A 22,500-nucleotide genomic window follows, 5' to 3' on the forward strand; every position below is an offset into this window, starting at 1 on the left:
CACGAAGAACAACGAAAGTGAGTCAGGCGGGTTTGTGAAGATCTCCTAAGACGGGGATTTAACCTAAAGGTGTTCCTCGTATTTCCGGAATCTCGTTTTGTTCGCTCCGAATAAAATTTCCAGACCTGTTGTTTTTTTTTTTTGTTTTTTTTGTTTTTTTGCTGCTGTCAAAAAAGTCTGGGTTTCAGTGGCCACTCGGAAAAAGGATGAGAGAATTGGTGAGGACTTTCGTACAACAGTAGGAAACTGTTTTTTTTTTTTTTCTGCGTTCACTTTATTTTCGTGTGTGTGTGTGTGTATTTTTCTTTTTGAGCAATGAGTATCTTATGGAAGTGGTATGGAAATGTTCCGTTTATGTATGTACAGTGCATTATGTTACATTTCTAGAGGAAAAAGCCTTTCAGTATGTTTTGAAGTTTTTGGCTCATCAGTAAACCGTAGTGTTGTGTATAAGTAGACGTATGCATATATACATTATATGTGTGTTTGCGCTTGCTTGCCTGTGAGTGTGTGTGTATATATACATACATACATATATATATATATATATTATATTATATATATATATATAGATATATATATACATATAATATATAATATATATATATATATATATAATATATATATACTATATATACATATATATATTATATATATATATATATATATACGTATATATATATATATTATATATATATATATATATATATATATATATATATATATATACTATTTATATATATATATATATATTTAGTATATATATATATATATATATATATATATATATATATATATATATATATATATTACATACGCGTTAAAAAAACTACAATTCTCCTTTAATATCCAATTCGCTCTACTTCGGATTCAATATATCATATATGTTAACCGAAGGGGAATTTTTCAGTTTATAATAATTTCGTCATCTCGTGGATTCGAACCACCGGGCAGAGACTGTTACGTGCATGTGCATAAATAGAACGAAAGGAATTCTCTGATCTGACCTATTAACAAATTGAAAACCAATGTAAAAAAAAAAAAAAAAAAAGTAAGCCAAAGCCTCTCGTCTTGTGAAACATGAGCGCTAATTAATTGATCGGTTCATTTGCGACTGATGTCCGAAAAAGAACCTTGCTTGGGAATTGGGAAGTTTTTGGGGACTAGGGGAAGTTTTTGAAGGTTGGGGGTGGGGGAGTTGGGAGGAGGTGTAGCCATGGGAGGGGAAAGGCTAGTGGCATTGTCACTACTGGAGAACGCATTCAACAATAGCTCTATATATCTGACACACGACCAAGCCCCAATGACACTGCCAGAATAAGTAAGCGCTCACACTACGTCACTCACCTCATGGTCCGGTGCTTTTTCTTTTTTTTTTTTTTTTTTTTTTTTTTTTTTTTTTTTTTTGTGTGTGTGTGGATGTTTTTGTCGCTCGTTTTCTTTTATTTTAAGTTATTTTTTTCTTGCACGACAGTTTAATTCTTTTTCTATTTAGTTCATATATATATATATAATATATATAATATATTATATATATATATGTGTGTGTGTGTTTGTGTGTGTGTGTGTGCGTGCATTCATTGCATAGTAATGTACTCTTTGCAAGCTGTAGTTGGGCTTTTATAACCGTCTCTTCAGTGGCAGGAAACTACAGATACAAAGTGTGAATAAAATACAAACTTAATTTAACTTTTTATATCGTTTATGTGTTAAAATAGTGGGATCTCTCCTAGACAGTGACTCCCAAGGGATCTAACCCGGGATGTATTGTATCCACCTTTGCGGCATTAAGTATATCTTTAGCTAGACCACTGAGCTGATTTACAGCGCTCCTATGGCTGGCCCGAAGGATTAGATATTTTTACGTGGCTAGGAACCAATTGGTTACCTATTAACGGGACCTACAGCATATTGTGGATCCGAACCACATAATATCGAGAAATGAATTTCTAATTACCAGAAATAAATCCTTCTGGTTTTGCGCTGGCAGAGCGGGGAAGCGAACTCGGACTATCAAACAGTAGGCGAGAACGTAACCCACCCGCCTAACGAGGAGCTATACCTTTGCGGCGTGTTTAGTACAAGCCCGTTGATGATCACCGTAAAAACATAAGGGAAAGACTGTAAGTATAAAGATGATAACCCCCAAGAAATATTAGTCGTCCCAGATAACGACCCCCGAAAACCTTTAGGGGTCACGGTATAGGAAAGATCCATTACCCTGTGGTAGGCGGCGTAAGAATTCTACCACCGTAGTTCCTGCGTGTCGTAAAAGGCGATTAAAAGGAAAGCTGCGGCCTTGCAGTCTGTCATTTTAGTAAAAGTCTAGGCCCACCGCCTATCACTGTGGAAACTGCTGCCTTGCTGTCGTACTTTTGAGTAAAAGGCTATAGGCCCACTGTCAATACGTGTGCTTGGTGGCAGTAAGTACATGCAGTCGTGAGAACCCTCTTCGCCAAACAATAAACCAAGGCTGATAATGCCTCTGATAGAAGAAGGCACATTAGGCAACCGACCCCTTAGTGTAGGAGGTAGGAAAGAAGAAGAAGAAGAAGACTATCTAGGAAAGACCCAAATAGTGTTTTGTGCAGTAGGTTGATTTAGGAAGGAGGAGGAGGAGGAGGAGATTTTGGTGATAAAGTATGGATTTTACATTAATGATGTCGAGCTGCACTATTCTTGCGAGCTGACTGGCGTAGCTGGGTAGCTTGGTGTGTCGGTCGTTGCAAAAGGAGCTATTTTTGTCAGTTGACAAAGTAGCTTTGTTGGATTGGGTTGAAAAAAGAAAAATTCTTAAATTGTCAATTGAAGTCAGTGGGTTTGTCTTGTTTCGTTGCTTTTTTAATTCTCTCTCTCTCTCTCTCCTCTCTCTCTCTCTCTCGTTGTGTATGACTTAGCGACTTACATTTTAGCGACGTCAAAATTTTTCCTCAGAAATAGAAAAATTCTTCATGTATATAGATAAGGAATTCTGGAACTGATTATACCGTAATGGGCAGATTGTATTTTATGAGTGTTTTACTTGAATTTACGATTAGCTTTTGGTACTTTTTAAGAAAATTTCATCTGTGATCACTTGGAAGGAAGATGAACTGCAGATTGTAACATCAGTTTCATCCTCGTAATGATATACTCTGTTTAAAAGTGTTTCGAATGATTGCGTTTCTCATAATGTTTTACTTAAATAAGCAACTGCTCAAAATTGAGCATTATTAAAAAGTTTTATATACCATGCTTTCACACATGATGATTTGATTCGTATATACTTTAAGAGTTCTTTGCATACTATTGTAATCTTTACATCACTGCATGACCGTGTTTTAAGAACACGGGCAACGTTCATCAGTGTATTGCTGTGCCCTGAAAACGGTTCAGTTTCTGTTTGATGGCCCTGTTTTCATGGCGCGTTCGTTTTCTTCCTGATACCATCGTCAGGATCCCCATCGACTTCCTCCTCGAGTTGATTGAATAATGAAAAACAAATCGCATTACAGACTTCCAACACTGCCACTTCTTGGAAACCATTACCACCTCTGCCCTTAGTACAGAGCTCAACAGAAAACGCAGGGGCACTAGTGCAAGTGGAGTGATGGAGGCTAGATCTCAGTTTGAGTATCGCCGGCGTTTGCACTTAATAGCTTTTAGATATCGGCGGACTGGATCGAAGTAGCAGTGTTTGAATAATGCTGACTGATGAAGGCTTGACATTTGAACTGAATGGGAAATGGGATTATTGTGTTTTGTAAGTCTTCTTGTTGACATAATTGGTAGTGGACGTTTAGAAACTCGGATTTGGTAGTTGAGGTCTTAGTAGTGAAATGTTCTTTAAAAACGGCCCCCCAGCTTAGACGGATATTTTGTGTTTAATTGTGACTGAGACTCCCCGAATGGGCCATGCGAATGGGTGGTTATTGTAGCAGAAGCGCCTCCCAAGCTGTCAACTGCGAGAACTGGACGTTATCCTCACCCATGCCTGCCCAGACGATGACATACCCTCGCCCCGCGCCAGGCAGAGGAGGACCACACCAATCGCCGCATCGCCCCGTATTCCTTGACCATGGCAGGAGGATCGCTCCCGTTGGGATGACGCCTCCTTCAGTATGTGGGAAGAAACGCCCCACGTCCATGGAGAACAACAACGCCTGGCTCAGCGAATTTTGTTACGCGAAGCCCAGTTCTCATCGCCGGCCGCCCCACAAATGCATCTCGTGCCCAAACGAGGTTGCCGTCGTCGGCCAATCGTCAAATGGATCGATCTCCGTCATATCCTGCAGGACCCTGGCAGAAGGAGCAGCACCGGGCCCTCGAGCGATCGAAGAGCGAGTGAATAATTGTCCGCGCACGAGGGAGGGATGGAATGACATGGTGGAGGTAGAGGGTGGATTGCGAGATTGGGGTAATCATGTCGCCGTCAGCAGAACAGCTCTGGGGCGGAATTGTTCCAGGAGCCATCGGTTAAGTCTCTGCGAAGTTGGCACCGTCAGTCCTATCATTTCAGATGTAGAAAACTTAGGAAACTGCCTCCATACCCAAGTCGCTGAAATGAAGAGGCCCTGTGCTTGTTCGTCCGCTTTCGCGTACAGGGGAGACTCGTGTAAAAATGGCAGGCACGGGGAGACCAAGGACAGTGATTGCGAAGACATTGGTAATGATATCGGTCCCACTGATGAATTGACTGTTCTCGGGTCCTTGAACAGACTCGCATCAGCGCCGCCTTGTGGCGCCAATCATTATGGTCGTTCGTTGCGCAGTCAGTGTGATGTAGCGAATTCCCTTAACCAGAGAGACAACAGTGGTGTCGTGGATTCTGAAAAGGAAAACCGTCACGGCAGAAAAGAGAAAGGAAGGTGTGCAGGGAAAGAGGTCGGCCCCACTTCCGTCTGTGCCCCCTCGCCAAAGGCGGCCGACTTGACCACTCTGGGAAGAGAACTCGTGGGAAATCGCCCAGGTATTATTCATTCCCCTTCGTGCGACCGCACGAGACACAGTAGGAAAACATTACGCTTAAAGGGAGACCACCCCGCTGACGATGATAACATCGTATGCTTGGAATATGCCTTCCGACGAAATGAAGTAAGCAACGAGGACCCTCCCCGGAGCGCCCCGCCTTGCGACGCCGTAAGAGGCTTCGGTGAATTCTCCGCCAAGGGGGGAAATGGTTTCTTTGGTCTTCCCTTATACATCAAGGAGTATTTTACGGAGGATTTCCTTAATAATAACCCCCAAGACCACCAGCATTTCCATGTGGGCGAGCCGCCCCCCAAATTATTGAAGCTGCTGCTTCGAAAGGATCCCAACACTCTAGATTTTTTGAGGTAAGTCGAGTTAGAAGCGCCTCTCTTATCCAAAAGAGTTCAGCAGCTAAATTGAAAATGAAATTTAATTTCCTTGATATTAGTATTCTCCTTATTGTTTGCAAACATATTACTGGTGTTTATGAAGGATCAACTAGTTACAATGTCCCATTTCATTTGCTTAGAATTTGTCATTTCTTTTTCACTGAAATAAATATTTGAGTAAATATGAAAACCAGGTTTGGGTTATGTAAGAATGTAAATTTGTATTTTGTATTTATTTATTTTTTTTTTTTTTGCATTCAAAGCATGTCTAAAAAAAATATTATTACTGCTTCGTTCATACATAAAAGCTCTTTTGTTCCCAGTCTTAAGTGTTTTGATATTTCAATTCAAATTACTTTAATGATTGCTTTATACTGTAACATTTTAAGTCAATCAGAAGGTCTTTGAGGACACTTCCTGCCAGGCAAAGTTTAAGGGTAAAATTGTAGATAGAAAAACGGAAAGGTAAGTGACCTCTCACTAGATTCTGTAATCCTCCTGAGGGGTAAAAAGACTCCTGAATGATCAGTAGTTCCTCCGTTGACCTAAGAAAGAAATTATGTACCAGGTGGCTTGTCGACTGCATTGGGTCGCAGTCGGCCTGATGAAGAGGGTTTAAGGTAGCAACTGCATCCCAAAGGAACTCCTGGAAACCGAAAGGTTAAAAACTCTGAACCTTAACCTTCCTTCCCCCCACCCCCACCCCCCTCCAAAAAGCGTATGTGTTTGTGTGTGTGCTTTTTTAAAGTTTACTGTTTATTGGAAAAGGAATGAGGTCAGTGGTTGTGCTGAAGATTTTATCATTTTCCTGTTTTATTTGTTATCAACGTCATTAGTATTAATGTTAGTTCAAGTATGGCAGTAATTTGTTTGTCAACATTGATTGCATATTCATGAGCAAAGAATGAGATGCCGCCCCCCCCCCCCCCCCCCCCCACCTCTTGATCGTTTGGTTTAAGGGACCTGCAAACCAAATTTGGCGAAATCATCCTTTTTCGAAGTATGGTTGTGTCATCAACATTCATTATTACTATTAAAGAACATACAAATTCATTAGATTTTTTATTTTTATTTTATTTTTTATTTTTATTTTATTTACTAATTCATTCGTGCCCTCCTTATCTCAAGTTATGATCTAAAAGGGCTGAACAGGGTAGTCTCCCATGGACATGGGTTCTCAAGCATCACTCATCTCAAACATATCTTCCTTGCCTTCTTCTTCTAGAAAGTATTCTAGAGTTGTCCCCAAGAAAACGGAAGTTTCTTCGTAATGTCAGCCAATATCTTCGGACACAGATCAGGTATGCGGACTTTCCATAGCACCGTTGAGAGATCGTAAGACGTTGTATCTCGTTTAGCACAAAAGAAGAAGAAAAGGAGGAGAAGAAGATAGAAGAAGTGGTAGGAGAAGACAAAAGTCAGAAGTAGTAATAGGAGAATACAGAGGACTGAAGAAGAAGAGAAAAAAGACGACAGAGGCTTCCTGACAAGTTTCGATAGTTGAGCGTTTCCGTTGCTTTCTGGGATTTTTGGAGAAAAATAAGTGTTTGTTTTACAAAACTAGAGATTTTATGTTGATTCACAGTACACACACATTTGGAGTGTACGTATTACATGCATATCGTTCCATATTGTATGGAGTGTACACATTACATACAAGCATACATAGTATGCATACATACATAGACTGCGTAACTAAACTCCACAGCCACAGGATTCTTTAAGCGTACCCTTTTACAGTCATTATTTATTTTGGGGTTGGAGAGGGGAGGTCGTCTTTGGTAAGTTGACCCTTGTCCCCTGGCTGACCCCTAACTGACCCCTGACCTCCGACGCATCCCGTTCTGCCCCCTAAACAAAGGTGTTTGGCGCACCTCTCTCTCTCTCTCCTTTTTTTTGCTCGCGTAAGTAGAAAGGTCGCCAAGCGCGCATTCATTTAGGTACGCACATGCCTATTCAAATATAACCTTACTTTATTCATCGTACATTTGTAAGCTTTGTTTATAGGCACATCTTTTACTAGAATTGAGAGCTGCACTGCTGAGTCCTTTTGGGAGGGTCGGAGAGGCAGATTTTTATTCATTTATTATTATTTTTATTTATTTATTTTTGTGTGTGGGGGAATAGCCATGTTCCTCCTTGAATTTTAGCAGTTCAAAGGATTAATGTTATTGTGGCAGTTATCTTACCTGAGGAGTTGCCTTTTTTTAGAAGCACAAATGCAAAAATCTAAAATATCTTATCTATCTACTATCTATTCTATACTATCTATCTATATATCTATCTATCTATCTATTTCTATTATATATATATATATATATATATATATTATATATATATATATAATATTATATATATATAGTATATATATATATAGTATTTTCTTCATGGAGATGGCAGTCAGCCTCGTAGTTTTATCAAAGTAACTTTCTGGTGACCTCAACCTTGTTAAAGTCTCTCTCTCTCTCTCTCTCTCTCTCCTCTCTCTCTCCCCCCCTCTCTCTCTCTCTCTCTCTCTCTCAAATACCTACGGGTATCGTCTTAATGCCCGAAGTGAATAAATTTCTCTCCATCCTTAATAATCACCCGAAATATTTCTGGTTTTCTGGTTGCCGTTTGCATTCCCACCTCGACAGGATTCAATCAAAGATTGATCAGTGTCAGAGGAGGTTTCGCAGAAGGGGAAAAAATCGCTTTGCTAAACGAAGACAAACAAATAAAGAGGTAGGAAGTGCGAATAAGTGGCGATTGACACTGGGAACAACGGAGTGATATGTGAAGAATAACGGTTATATCACAAGTTGCGGGATTGCGCGTCCTGACTTGACTCTTGCTTAGCACGTAATCGCTGTTCTGTTTGTGTGGCACTTAATCGTTTATCGCTGATTTGTGGATGAGTGGAGTGACCTGTGGGTATATAGATGACATTTTTCGTGTCAAGACACTTTTTTCATCTATCTCTCTCTCTTTCTCTCTCTTTGTTTGTCTGTCTGACGGTTTTTGCTTTTCTTTGTCATTGTTGGGTTTGAATTAAATGCACTTGAAGATGGCTCGAGGAGAAGGGACGAGTTGGTTGTACAGTCTGTGTTTGTGTGTGCGTGCGCGTGGGGAAGCCAGACTCGTAGGGGGATTCCCGGCGACGTGAGGAGGTGGGGGAGGAGGGGGAGGGAGTGGGAGGAAGATTGCTGAGGCCGTAACCGCCAGAATCGTCGCGTGTATCCGCAAACGAACTCAACCACCTGCAGGTGGAGTAACTCTTATAGCTCTTTCCCTCCCTCTCTTTCTCTCTCTCTCACACACACAAACACACACTCTAACCTCGCGTGCGTGTGTGTGTGTGTCTCTCTCGTCAGTGGATGGTGAGTAACGTTCTGGTGGAGAAGTGTCTCTCAACCTCCCCGGCGCGCTCAAGTGTAACCCGCAACAGCAGCTTCTCGCGAGAGAGACCTCATCACCATAATGTTTTCGTTGAGTGCGATCGAACACTCTTGAGCCCTTTCAGTAGTCTACTCCAGTCATGACACTACAGGTGACTGATTCCGCCCGGAGGTGACAGTCTTGTCTTAAGTCAGTCTTTTGCAGCTTTCAATGACTGATTGTAGTACTAGGTCTGCTTGACTTGCTGCAGTATATTCAGTTGACTTGGATGGTTATAAGTTATTCTCGGCGATTGACTGTATCGCTCCTAGACTGGCTGAAATATTCAGTCATTTGGTGCAGTTCTCAGCGGCTCGTTGATACTGATAATGACTGGCTGTAACTTTCGGTAACTGTCGACGGTTTTCAGTGAGTGTGCAATAGTGTTTACTAATAGCATCTTCAGTAACTGTCTTGAAGCTGATTGGAGGCAACGTTCACTGCTTGCATCATTTGAATACTGCCCCCAATATTGAGTGACAGACTTTTAAGTTGATTTGAACCCTTTTTTTTTTTCGAAAGAGCATTCTTCAAGAGTCTATGTGATCGATAGTTGTCTCATGGTTTTGTAAACCAAAATGGCATTGACTTCTGTAGTTTTGAAGATTGATTGTGACAGAGCAAAGCGTTGTTTTGCGAAGCGTTGTCCCGAGTGGAAATTATGATCGAGTGTTGAACAACACGGGAAAAAAAGAAAAAAAAAGAATCCATTTAAATCGATTCTGCTGAACTCAAGTGAGATTTCCGTGTCAAGCAGACTCGGCGTAGACGACGACGAATAGTCTGCCAAAAGTCGTTTTTCTGAAACTTTTTCATCAGTATTGGTCTCGGTCACCGTAGTTGTTTGGTCGTCGTTTCAAGATGAAGTTCGAGCGGTTTCCAACGAGTTCCTGGTGAGTTTGTCGTACGTTTTTATCTTTGTAATGACTGATAAGACAAAAGCATATCCGACCTATCAGCTGATCAGATAAAAAGAAAATAGAGTTCAAATAGAACTGTGAGTCATCTAACCACGATGGGACCTTGGCGAGGTAAATAGTCATTTCTGTCATATTTTTATCAGTCGCAGATTAAACGACCCACAACGTTCGCGCTTCGTAAATGTTGGTATTCGTGTGGAAATATGAACTTATATTTTGTCGGAGCTCTTGACTGTTCGGGCCTGAAGTGAGTTACTTGAAGATAGAGTGTTTCTGAACCGGCCAGACATTCCAATATGCTTCTCTCCTCTTCAACTTGTATAGTGAGGGGACTAGCAGTGAATTGTGCATAGTGACGAATTGACAGTTGAAATAGTGATGTTTCTCTAATAATCTTACTATACTATAATGGGCGTTATATCTGTCCGTATATACGTCTATTATTCAATCGGCCAAACGGCTGGTCCGATGGGCATGAAACTTGGCAGGGTTATAGTGGAGACCCCTAAGATGGTTTATAATGAGGTTTCATCCCCCCTCCCCCCCTCCGTGAAACGGTGCTAGTTATGCCCGTAAACTTAGTTACTTTATAAATTTATCATACATAATTTCTGTATACATATGACGTATCATTTGGAAAAGAATACTATAGAGTAAACATCAATGACATAATAGTTAAAAAACACTAGCGAGTCACTTACATGAAGCAGCAGATGAATATGCTTTTAGTAAGGATTGGTAAATTGCCAGTAATAATTATAATAATAGCTATGGCATCTGTAGGTACTTGCACCAGGTTACGTTCATTTTGTAACAACCTGCCATGCTAATCATTTCCGTATTGCACCATTCTTAGTTCCTAGCAAGCATCAAGAGCGTCATCGCCTTATTTAACCACTGTCCTAAAAATCTCCAATATCATCATCGTTATCTTTCAGCATCCAACTTAGTTCAGAACTGCTTAGTGACGTCACGGCATCACACGGGCGAACAGTCGCAGCCAAAGGAACGTAGATTTTTTATTGTTTTGTTTTTCTTTTTTTTTCGTGACACACGTCGGGCAGAAAAGGTATGACGGCAATGCCCCAAACCTGGCTTTGTTGTTGTTGTTGGGTTTCCCGACTATTTTGATATAATGTTTTCGTGGGAGTCGCGCGTAACGGTTGGCTGGTTTGTTTATCTGAAAAAGATATTGTAAGCTTGCGTTGGCCAAGGTTCCGTGTCCTCTAACACCTCCCTCCTCTCCCCCCTCCCCCCCCCCCTCCCCCTCCACACATACACACTGCCTCCGTATGAATAACCCATCATGGTCAACACCTTAATTTGAATTTTGTTACAAGTCGCATCTTTTATTGCATTCACTTCATAAATTTTATATTATTACTTGATTACTTTATTAGATTATTATTATTATTATTATTATTATTAGTTATTATTAGTTATTATTATTCTTATTATTATTATTATTATTTATTCAAAGCAGTATTGTACAGTAATGTTGTGAATTACTTAATCTTACCGTATGCATCTTTCTTTAGAAAGATACTACATTTGTGTGAAATGTATATCTTTATTTTTAATTATTCGAATCCACTAATTTGAGACTGCCTCAAATTCCCTTTGATTTGCTAACAAAAAGAAGAGAAGAAAGGAGAGAGAGAGAATGAGAGAGAGAGAGGGAAGAGAAGGAGAGAGAGAGAGTAGAGAAGAGAGAGAGAGAGAGAGGAGAGAGTATTCGAGGTCATAGATAAGTAGGACACGTCCTTCAATTCAGGTACTTTAATTTCTGTTGCTCCATCCTTGTGTAACGAATATATATATATATGTGTGTGTGTGTGTGTGTGTGTGTGTGTGTGTCCAAAAAGATTTAAGATGTAAACACGAATTGTATCCTGTTGTATATCCGTTTGCTAAATTTCCAGTTGAGTCGTTGATAATGGTTTTGAGATAAGCCTTTTATTTTCATTCTTTCGTCTCGTGCATTGTATCCTTTTCATTTCAGTTTTATTAATATTGTTGTTTGTGATTTTATTCGGATTGTTTTTTTTGGTGTAGAATATTAAACGACTTGACTTGTGGATAACTCGACATCATGTATCATACGTATTGTAATTAGTTTTGCTCTTTAATGCCTTGTTTTTCGTGAGGGATTAAGGACTAATCATTAATGTAATTTATAGGACGACTTAATTTCTGGACGACTTGAATTACATAAAGACTATATAACATTCAAATGACTTGAACGCCTGACTTTTAGAGACGACTTGACTTGTGAACGAGTTGAGTTTTGCCTGGACGACTGAAACCTTGACTCTTGGACGACTTTACTTTAGGACGACTTTGAACGACTTTGACTCTCAGCATTGGAAGAAACAAAGAAGAATAAAATCCTCGTATGGCAAAAAACAACAGGTCGTTCCCTCTTGACCCTCCCCCCACTTCCGTCTCTTAGGGGAATGAGGATAACCATACTCGTATATATATAGGCATTGCGTCATCTCTCTCTCTCTCTCTCTCTCTCTCTCTCTCTCTCTCTCTCTCTGGAACGTGGTGGTTCCTGGAATGGTCGTGGGAGGAAGAGGTGGGCGAATTTACGAGAAAAACCATTAAGAGGTTTATTCGTGAGCGACTTGGAGCCAATTGAGTTGCTCCTCCCTCCCCGTTTGCTCATCTTCTTCTTTACGATTCTTCGAATGACCCGAAGTCTCTCTCTCTCTCTTTCTCTCTCCGTGAACCTGTTGAATATGCGATGGCACTGGTTACAACGGACTTCTTATGATATCGCTTGGACAATAAAGGTCTTAGTTAGTAATGTTTGGGACAAAGGTAGCCGCTATGCCTCTGAGACTCTCTCTCTCTCTCTCTCTCTCTCTCTCTCTCTCTCTCTCTCTCTCTCTCTCTCTCTCTCTGTCTGTCTGTGTGATTTCCTGTAGCAAGGCACCTTTGGTTTAATTGGAAATCGCAGGAAATAAACTCTTGTTGGTAGAGGGATGTCCCCTTTTATACACAAACACACACACACACACACACGCACACACACACACACACACACATATATATATATATATATATATATATATATATATATATATATATATATGTGTGTGTGTGTGTGTGTGTGTGTGTGTGTGTGTGTGTGTGTGTGTGTGTGTGTTATAGGTTATATGGAAGAGAGAGAGAGACAACGCGTTTATAGTGGTTACTTAATGGCTATTTATATTTCTCGCCCTCGTTCAAAAAAATTTTCAAAAAAAAGTATGGCCGTAGCAGAAAAGCTGGCCTCTCATTATCTGCCATTAAAAAAAACTACTTAACTTCCTTCATTCTAAAAGTTTTTATTTTTCTCCTTGTGGTGTAGGAATGGAGGCAGGCAAATAAAAGGGGGGTTGGGTGGGAGGGGCGGTTAGAAAAATACTTCAATCGTGCTTTTTTATTCTTTTTTTTTAAGTGAAGATAAATCCGTTTTCTGTGCAGAAGTACATTTGAAGATATTGTCAATTTTTTAAATCACTTGCTCAATTTACGTCAAGCCTAAACCTTCGCGAAGAGGAAGTCGTGGGATTTTAATATTTTTGATGTTTTCATTTAATGTCCCTTGGTTTTAGAACAACCCCCCCCCCCCCCCCACCCACCCACACCCACATCCTCGTCTCCAACCCTGATTTTTTTTTTTTTTTATGAATATGCGAATTTATTCCAACATTTATTAAATTTATTTATTCATCTTTTTTTTGCACTTGCGTATATTAATAATAATATAATAGTAGTAATTCATTATTAGCATGTCTGGTAAATTTGTAAATAATAATTTTCAATAATGATAATTTTTGGATATTGGTGATTTTTCAGTGTGTCCATAGATCTTCTAGTAGAAATAATAATAATAATAATAAATAAATTATTATTATTATTATTATTATTATTATATTATTATTATTATTTATTATTATTAATTCAAAAGTACAATAACACTCCTGAATGGTGCAAGGCTTTGCAATCTAGAGTTTTTCATCAGAGGATTAACTCCCATGTCTCCAGATCTTCTGGAAAAAAAGTATATAATAGATATTTGAAAACATAATGACCCAGGGGAGATAAACTACGGGACAAACCCACTGGCCACGATTGGGCATTTTTTTTTCCCCTCTAGAAGCCGACTAGCTGTGGGATCTTGGAAACCACTGGCCTGTCCCTTTTTCGGGGCATGGCATATTTCCTTGTGGTTTCTTGTGGGCACCTCGTGGTTCCTCCCAGGGTATAATTAACAGTGATAGTAGTAGTAATTGGATCTTCCCCTCCCAGATACATTCTCGCGTGTAATTATTATTATTATTATTATTATTATTATTAGTTCAGAAATTAACCATATTCAAATGAAACAACCCCACCATAGGGGCCATTGACTTGTAATTCAAAATTCCAAAGAATGTGGCCTTCATTTGAAAGAAGTAACAGAAGGTAACAGGAGATACAGTTATAATAAAAGACAACAATGAATTAACAGATGAATAAATAAATAGATAATCATGTAAGTAAATGATTAAGATACAAAGAGAACTGTAGATACAGAAAGAAGAGATTATAGACAACAATGAATTAAATGATTAAGATACAAAGAGAACTGTATCTTCGCTTGAACTTTGGAAGTTCCGGTTGCACAGCATCCTCAGGGAGGCTGTTCCAGAGTCCAGAGGTGGGGGGGGGGGAAGGGGGGGGGGATAAAGGACCTCTGGTATTAAAGAATTTTTCGTGACCTTCCGCTAGATATTTAACAGGTCTCCTTCGTGAGTCAGGCAGTTTTCAGAGTATTGTCCTTTGTTCGTTACTTTAAAGGGTAATCGTAATGTTAGTTAACAAGGTTTCCGCCTACGCGTTTAAACTGTTGATAATACTGATATTATTATTATTATTATTATTATTATTATTATTATTATTATTATTATTATTATTGCGCATGCTACACTGCCCTGGACCCGGCGCGCCCATCATGTCTTCCCTTATTACCCCTCCGGATCCCTTACCTACCCCAACCCCACCCCGGGGTGGACAAACAGGTTTGGAGGAGGAAGATGGGTGTGTCGTGTCTCCCCTACCCGCCCTATCCCCCTACCTTCCCCAACCCCCGCCCGGGGCAGACAAGCAAATAAGATTCACTCAGATTTTATTATTATTATTATTATTATTTTTATTTTTATTATTACAAACAATGGCCATCTAGATTCCTTTGAGCTTATACGAGAGATAGAGAGACTATAAGATACTCGACGACATCCATACTAACAATATTGCGTCCGATAATTTCACTATAATATATCATTGCACTTATGGTAAAGCTCAAGTTTTTTTCTAAGTAAATGGGTTTGTTATTATAGTTTTTTATGTATGTGTTAATGGATTAGTACGTAGCTTCGGCCTTTAGGGAAACTCTCTTAATGCATTAACATATACACACCTTAGAATTATAACACCAAATCCTTTTACTCTGTAAAATACATATATACTATGCATCTTTCAGTTTTAAAAATCTTTTAAAATTGGTGTCCTTGATTTATTTTATAGTTGAGGTATCGCCCAAGGCATTATTTGGGAGCTTAATGCATTTCGTTTTCTCATGATATATTCAAGTAGGAAGAAATATATGAAAAAAACTTGAGCTTCCCATGATGCAATATATTAGTTATTGTAAAAAGAATGATCGTCTGGAAGCCGTTGAGTATATTATAGTCTCTCGATCTCTCATGTATATATATATATATATATATATATTATATACATATATGTGTGTGTGTGTGTGTGTTGTGTCCCGAAAGGAGTTTGCTCCAGAAAAAAAATACGATCATAGTCATATCCTAATTTTTACAGTTGAACCGTGGGAAAACCACCGCTTTTGAGAGAGAGAGAGAGAGAGAGAGAGAGAGAGAGAGAGAGAGAGAGAGAGAGAGAGAGAGAGAGAAAATCCTGGTTCCGTACCCGGATTTGTTGCAATATCGGATCGACTTTTCTCTGTCTCATAATTATCCTGGATCACTTTTTCGTTTAGAGAGATCTTGCAATAACGTCTTATTATTATTTTAAGATGTTGCGACCATACAGAAAAAAACAGGCATACATGAGTACATTATAAATCCAACCACCTTGATGTTTTGACATTTTTTTTTTTTATAAATGACTTTTATTGTCAACATTTTCGTGTAGGGAAAAAAATGAGCAAAATCATAATTTTGATTAAATTGCAAATTTCTTATAAATTTCAATCTCCCCTCGAAGATTATAACTACTTCTAAGGAATAGTATATAGATAAGTTACACAGCAAAGAAAATAAGTAAATAAATAAATAAACAAATGAAGAGAAATTCATGTGATTTCGGAATGATAAACAAAAGAAACCTCCTCATCCACCCATGGTCCTCTTCTTTCATAGATCACGCCTCCGTTGCTATGGTAACGGGTGTCTATACATAGTACCAGACAACTAATTGTTAATTGCTGGTATGTGTTTAGTAATTTTAGTAATTCTCTGCCCCGTGTGAACACGTCTTGCAGTACTAAATCTCATATATATATATATATATATATATATATATATATATATATATATATATATATATATATATATAGATGCATACACTACATTTATATACACATATTTTATAATATATTTTATAACACACACACACGGACATGTATATATATATATATATATATATATATATATATATATATATCTATATATATATATATATAGTACTAACAAATCTCATATACATATATATATAATATATCTATATATATATACATATATATATATATATGTATATATATATTGTATATATATATATATATATATATAAGATATTATATATATATATATAATATATCTCGTTCCTTTCACAACAAACTTCATATGATAGGTGTATACACTATAGCACGCGTATAATTCAGCGACTACTGAATATATAATTTCATCAATAAATCAATGAAGCCTTTTGGGGCAACGTTTGTTTACATCTCATTAACTTTGTAGCTCTTGTGACCTTGGGAGCTACCTAGGCTACAGTATTAGGTAGTGTACTTTCAGCTTAGATCATCCCAAGATTCCTTTCAGCGTCTCCTGAATTGTTTTACTGTGTTTCAGTTCGTTTATCTTCAGACGCAAATTTCATTAATGTATTTTTTGTTGCAGACCGTATCGATAATGCGTTGACAAATATTTACAGACCATGTATTGTAGATTTTTGTAAATTGTGAGTTACGGTGTATCATTTACTTTTCTTTAATTTTCTAAGTGTTTATCTACTTGCGAAACTTTCGTGGCCCGAGGACCCTTCCTTGGGGGACACCCAAAGTCCCCTTATCTGTCATGCTACCTATTAATAATCTCCACTTTATCATAGATTTTCATGTTTTATATTCTAGGTCTTCCTTCGTTTACTCGATTCTTGTATACGTCTTTATGACCTGATCAATTCAAATTACGTAACCTCTGCGTTGCATAACACCGTATAGCTGCTTTTTTTTTTTTTTTTTTTTTTTTGGGGGGGGGGGGGTAACGGGCACGACCCACCTTTGTTGGCTATGCATCTCTCTTTGTAGATAGTGCCCGCGTATTACTGATAAAATGTACGAAATGTTTTAGGGAAACAAGACATTCATACATACATACTTACGAGCACAGTACACATCATCTAGTTTATAATATATATATTATATATATAATATATATATATATATATATATATATATAATATATATATATATATAGTATATATATCCGTGTGTGTGTGCGTATGTTTTATAGATATGTTATAAATATGTATATATTAATAATATTATATTAATACAAATATAATATTTTTATATATATTTTGATATTTATATATTATATATACACTTTGTATTTTTTGAAAAAACCGTCCTTAGTGGTGATATACAGGGTACATGTACACACAAACTGTGTGCGTGCACGGGTGCGTGATTATATTCTTTTTAATGTTATATGTGTCTGTGTATGTCTATGTATGTATGTATGTGTGTGTCGTTTTGGGCATCCCTCGTCAAGGATAAGGAAGCAAGAAGGAGACGTATTATAAGTGTAATTTCACATGTAATAATAATAATAATATTAATAATAATAATAATAATATAGTTAGACTCAGACACTATGGCAGATAATTGCAACATGAACCGTGTCCTATCCATCGTGTAGGAGTGTAGGAGAGGCGTGGTGACGTCAGAAGGGTACGGGGTGGCGTGAACTGACATGTGACGCGAGGGAAGGAATTCTGGAAATTGAATTCCAGGATTTTCCATGAATACTTTTGTGCTGAAGTTTATCCTCAGGCACCTATTTACTCTCGTGAGACTTGCAGATTTATAGGTGTTATTCATAGTGTGGATGGTTGGGTTTTCTTTCTCTTATTATTATTATTTTTTTATTATTATTTTATTATTATTATTATTATTATTATATTATTATTATTTCGGAGGTGACCCTCTCGTAGACATGTTTTGTTAAAAATGATTGCTGCCTCAGCACTATTAATCTTATAAAGAGTCTTCTCTATCTTTCTGATGACGGCTTTCTCGTTGTTGCTTAGACTGGCGAGCAACGCACCAAAGGGCATGGTAAAATTCGGTTGAGTCATTTGATTTATTATTGCTTATACAATTCTCTCTCTCTCTCTCTCTCTCTCTCTCTCTCTCTCTCTCTCTCTCTAACGCGACGTTTCCTCCTGATCGACAGGACATTATCAAGCGATAACTGCTGAGGGACTGAATTCCAGTGTTGTTGTTGTTTAAGATTAAGCTGGCCTTGTGCCAGCACGGGCTCTTGCTCACAGAGCAGCCCGTATGATTCCAGTGTTGTTGTTGTTTAAGATTAAGCTGGCCTTGTGCCAGCACGGGTTCTTGCTCACAGAGCAGCCCGTACGAATTTCCAGTGGCGAGTCCATCTCCTTTTATCGTGGTGTTGCGAGCTCTTGAGTACGGTCAGAGCACCTCTCCGGCAGGTCGGGTTCTCATTGGTTCCCGGGAAGGTGACTCATCATACGGCGGGCGTTAACGAGTCTTGCAGACCTTCTCAGGTGGGGGGTATCACCGGGAGCCTCTTGATTGGCTTCTACCTGAGTGACGTCACCCCTGGTATTATTCTCATGTCCGGTGTTCGTTTCATGCGCGCTGGTACTTTCGTTAGGGGGGAGGGGGTGTTGGTCCTCCTCATACACGTCGGTATCAGGAACGCTTCTTGGGTGGTATTAAGGGGAGGCTTTTCTCGAGGATGAGCAGCGCTTCTAGGAGACGCAGACGTCGTGGGTCAGGTGCTCTCCCGATGATCTTAATATTCCTGACGATGTCGTCTCTCGTGATGTTTCTGCGGTGTACTACAAGGGCGTGCTGCCTAATGGCGCCCTCCTGGGCGTGGCAGGAAATCCTCTTCGACAGGCGCATCGTCGTCATGCCGATGTAAATCCCAGGGCATCCTTGGGCGGGGCATACGTATCGGTAGACGACGTTGGACTGCTTCAGGGGGTCTCCTACCGGTGGGGAGGGGTTGTTCTTCATCAGGAGGTCTTTCGTACGCCGATTCTTGTAGTAAATAATGAGGGACACTCTCTTTCCTTCCTCCATGGGGCGGACGTGTTCCTCTATTATTTTCTTCAGGCTGCTTCTTCCTCCTTGTATTGGTGGTGCATGAAGGCTTTATAGAAAAGTTTGATATCCTCCGGGGGCGGAATGTTCCTTCTCTCTTCCTCCGTCATGTACCTCTTGTCAAGGGCGGCTCGAGTTTCTCGGTTTACGAGTTTGTTCGAGTACCCATTGTTAATTAGCATCTGGGATGCTCGGTCGAGTTCGAGGTGTGTGTCCTGCCACGTCGAACAGTGCGAGAGGGCCCTCCTGACGAAGGCCCTGACGGTGGTGGTCTTGAACCGCGCAGGACACTCGCTATCACCATTCAGACAAAGTCCGAGGTTCGTAGCTTTGGTGTAAACTGTAGTCGCCAACTTCTGATTCGTCTTCGTGACAAGGACGTCAAGGAAGGGGAGCCGATCGTTGCTGCTATACTCGACAGTGAAGTTGAGTGCGCTGTGCTGCAGGAACTGCTGCCGAAGGGCTTCTACCTCATCCTCGCAGTCGGCTTGCACGAAGATGTCATCGATGTAGCGTCCATATGTGCGGGGACATCTGTGTTGCGAGAAGACCCTTTCTTCCACTTCTCCCATGTAGAAGTTAGCGAAGAGGACTCCTAAGGGGACCCCATCGCTACGCCGTCCTTTTGGCGGTACATCTGTCCTCGGTGGGTGGTGAAAGGGGCTCTCTTCGTACAGATATCCAGCAGGGTTCGTAAGGAGTCTTCTGGGATGTTAGGGGGTCTCATATCGGGATTCCTATATACCCGCTCCATGATGATCCCTATCGTCTCGTCGACTGGGACGTTGGTGAATAGGGACTCAACGTCTAAGGACGCCATGGTTCCCGCACCGGGGGAGTCGCGGATCTTCTCCAAAAATTCCACCGATGAGGTGAGGCAGTACCTGGAGGGGATATAGGGGGTCAGAATTTTATTAAGGCGTTTGGCCAGAGCGTAAGTCCGGGGCGGGCGTTTTGGGTGATGATCGGGCGTAGGGGGTTGCCTTCCTTGTGGGTCTTCACGTTCCCGTATAGGTAGCCGAGGCTGTAGTCACCTTGGATGGGGCGGGAGGTGTGTGGCATTTCGCAGCGGCATTCACGGCTGCGATGACCCGGTTGGCGTCGCGTTTGATGTCTTCCGTCGGGTTCTTCGTAAGTCTCTCGAACTTAGAGACATCAGACAAGATGGCGTCGAGTTTCTCGAAGTATTCCGAGGTGCTGATGAGCACGAACGCGGCTGTCTTGTCTGCACGCCTTACGGTGATGGTCTTCCTTCTTCTTCAGATGCGGCTGCCTCCTTCATCTCTTTGGTGTAAATACCGCTCGAGTATGACCCCCTGTCCGTAGGGCCTCTGCTAGCAGAAGAGGTTGAAGGGCGTCCGTCGTTGTCAGGATCTTCTTTGCTTCCAACTGCTGAATCGAGTCGAGGAGCATCTCAATCTCCAGGCGTTTCTCGTGTTTCTTCGGTTTTGACATGAAGTGGCAGTTTAGTCCGAGGTTTAATATGTCATTTTGTTCAGGGGTGGGCTGGTAGGCAGTGAGGTTGATATACCTCTGCGTCTTTTCTTGAATGCGTAGCTTACCGCCGTTGAGGGCAACAAGTTTACGGGTTACGCCCCTAACCCGTTTTACGCATGTCTTCTTCGCTTAGGTAGGCAAGGCGCGCCGTTAATATCTTCGTAGGTTGGGGAGGCTCGCGCTGGTCCTCCGCTCCGGTCGTTTGGTTGGTGTAGTGGTCTCTTGCAGAGGTGTCGTGTCTGGTATTGTCATCAGGATCAGGGCGGACAGCTTCAGCACGTATTTCCGCCCATTCTTCTCGCAGGCGGTGATGTTCCTCCTTCAGGGTCTTCATATTATTATTATTATTATTATGAAACGACAGTAACTGTTGTTACAACTTCTTTTTGAGGTGTTAGTAATCATCTTCTAAGATGGTTATGTTTTTAGCTCAGTTTGTTTCTTAGCTAGATTAGTTACACAACGAGTGATATATTTTGAAGCTTAATTGTATGTATATATAATATATATATATATATATATATATATATATATATATATATAATTAAGCTTCAAAATATATCACTCATTGTGTAACTAATTGAGCTAAGAAACAAACTGAGCTAAAAAACATAACCATCTTAGAAGATGATTACTAACACCTCATAAAAAAGTTGTAACAACAGTTACTGTCGTTTCATAATAATAATAATAATAATAATAATAATAATAATAATAATAAGAGAAGAAACACTATCCACACTATGAATAACACCTATAAATCTGCAAGTCTCACGAGAGTAAATAGGTGCCTGAGGATATACTTCAGCACAAAAGTATTCATGGAAAATCCTGGAATTCAATTTCCAGAATTCCATATCTCACGTCACATGTCAGTTCACGCCACCCCATTACCATATATATATATATATATATATATATATATATATATATATATATATATATATATATATATATATATATATATATATATATATATATATATATATATATATATATATATATATATATATATATGAAGTTCTGTGGCTGTTTTTGTGATAAATAGGCAGACAGACTGGTTGATAAGGTCTTTGGGTGAATGAATAATATCGGACAGCCTTTTCAAGGCATATTGCCAACAAGCACACATGTGACAAAGATATTTGCATTTTTTGACCTTGAGTCTGTAATTTTATTTTATGATTTTACTGCTGTTTCACAGTGAGATAGCAGATCCCTAAGTTCAGATGTCCGGTTTACAGTGGAAATTCTCACTTATTTGAATAATTTGAAAATATGCCTCTAAAAAGAGCTTTCTGGAATCTCTTCGATTCCCCTTTTCAGACGGAATGGGAATGGAATAGATTCCCGAAAGCGCTCTGTTTAAGATTTATTTTTAAACATAGTTGTACTCATACATAACGGTGGATTTGTTTCTCCATATCAAGGCTCTTGCTACGAGGAGTATATTTTAATTTATTCATTTTCAGTATTCGCGAGTTTTTCTTTATTCTTCCCTCTCCGGATAGTGCAACACCCTACATTAATTAGTAGATTGATTTTTATAGTCATTTTTTTCAGTTTTCTCTCTCAGGACAATCCGACGCCCTACATTAAATAGGATATTCATTTTTTATATTCACGTTTTTTTCCTTATTTTTCCCTCTCAGGACAATCCAAGACCCTACATTAAATA

At 39.5% G+C, this 22,500-nt stretch overlaps 2 protein-coding genes across 5 annotated transcripts in view; one reads left to right on the forward strand and one right to left on the reverse strand.

The window, feature by feature from the left end:
- LOC135196422 (major facilitator superfamily domain-containing protein 8-like) overlaps positions 1–22,500 on the reverse strand; it is a 533,321-nt gene that overhangs the window by 453,756 nt on the left and 57,065 nt on the right. The window lies entirely within an intron of this gene.
- LOC135196417 (NAD kinase-like) overlaps positions 1–22,500 on the forward strand; it is a 263,723-nt gene that overhangs the window by 229,944 nt on the left and 11,279 nt on the right. Inside the window, exon 1 of one of the 4 annotated variants that reach the window (XM_064223222.1) lies at positions 3,472–5,315. The exons of the other annotated variants lie outside the window; for them this stretch is intronic. Coding sequence (XP_064079292.1) covers positions 3,895–5,315 — 1,421 coding nt within the window. The 5' untranslated portion in view covers positions 3,472–3,894. Of the gene's footprint in view, positions 1–3,471; positions 5,316–22,500 lie in introns of those variants that run through there. 4 annotated transcript variants of the gene reach the window in all.

The sequence above is a fragment of the Macrobrachium nipponense genome, chromosome 17 (assembly GCF_015104395.2).
Source record: "Macrobrachium nipponense isolate FS-2020 chromosome 17, ASM1510439v2, whole genome shotgun sequence".
Taxonomy (NCBI): Eukaryota; Metazoa; Arthropoda; class Malacostraca; order Decapoda; family Palaemonidae; genus Macrobrachium; species Macrobrachium nipponense.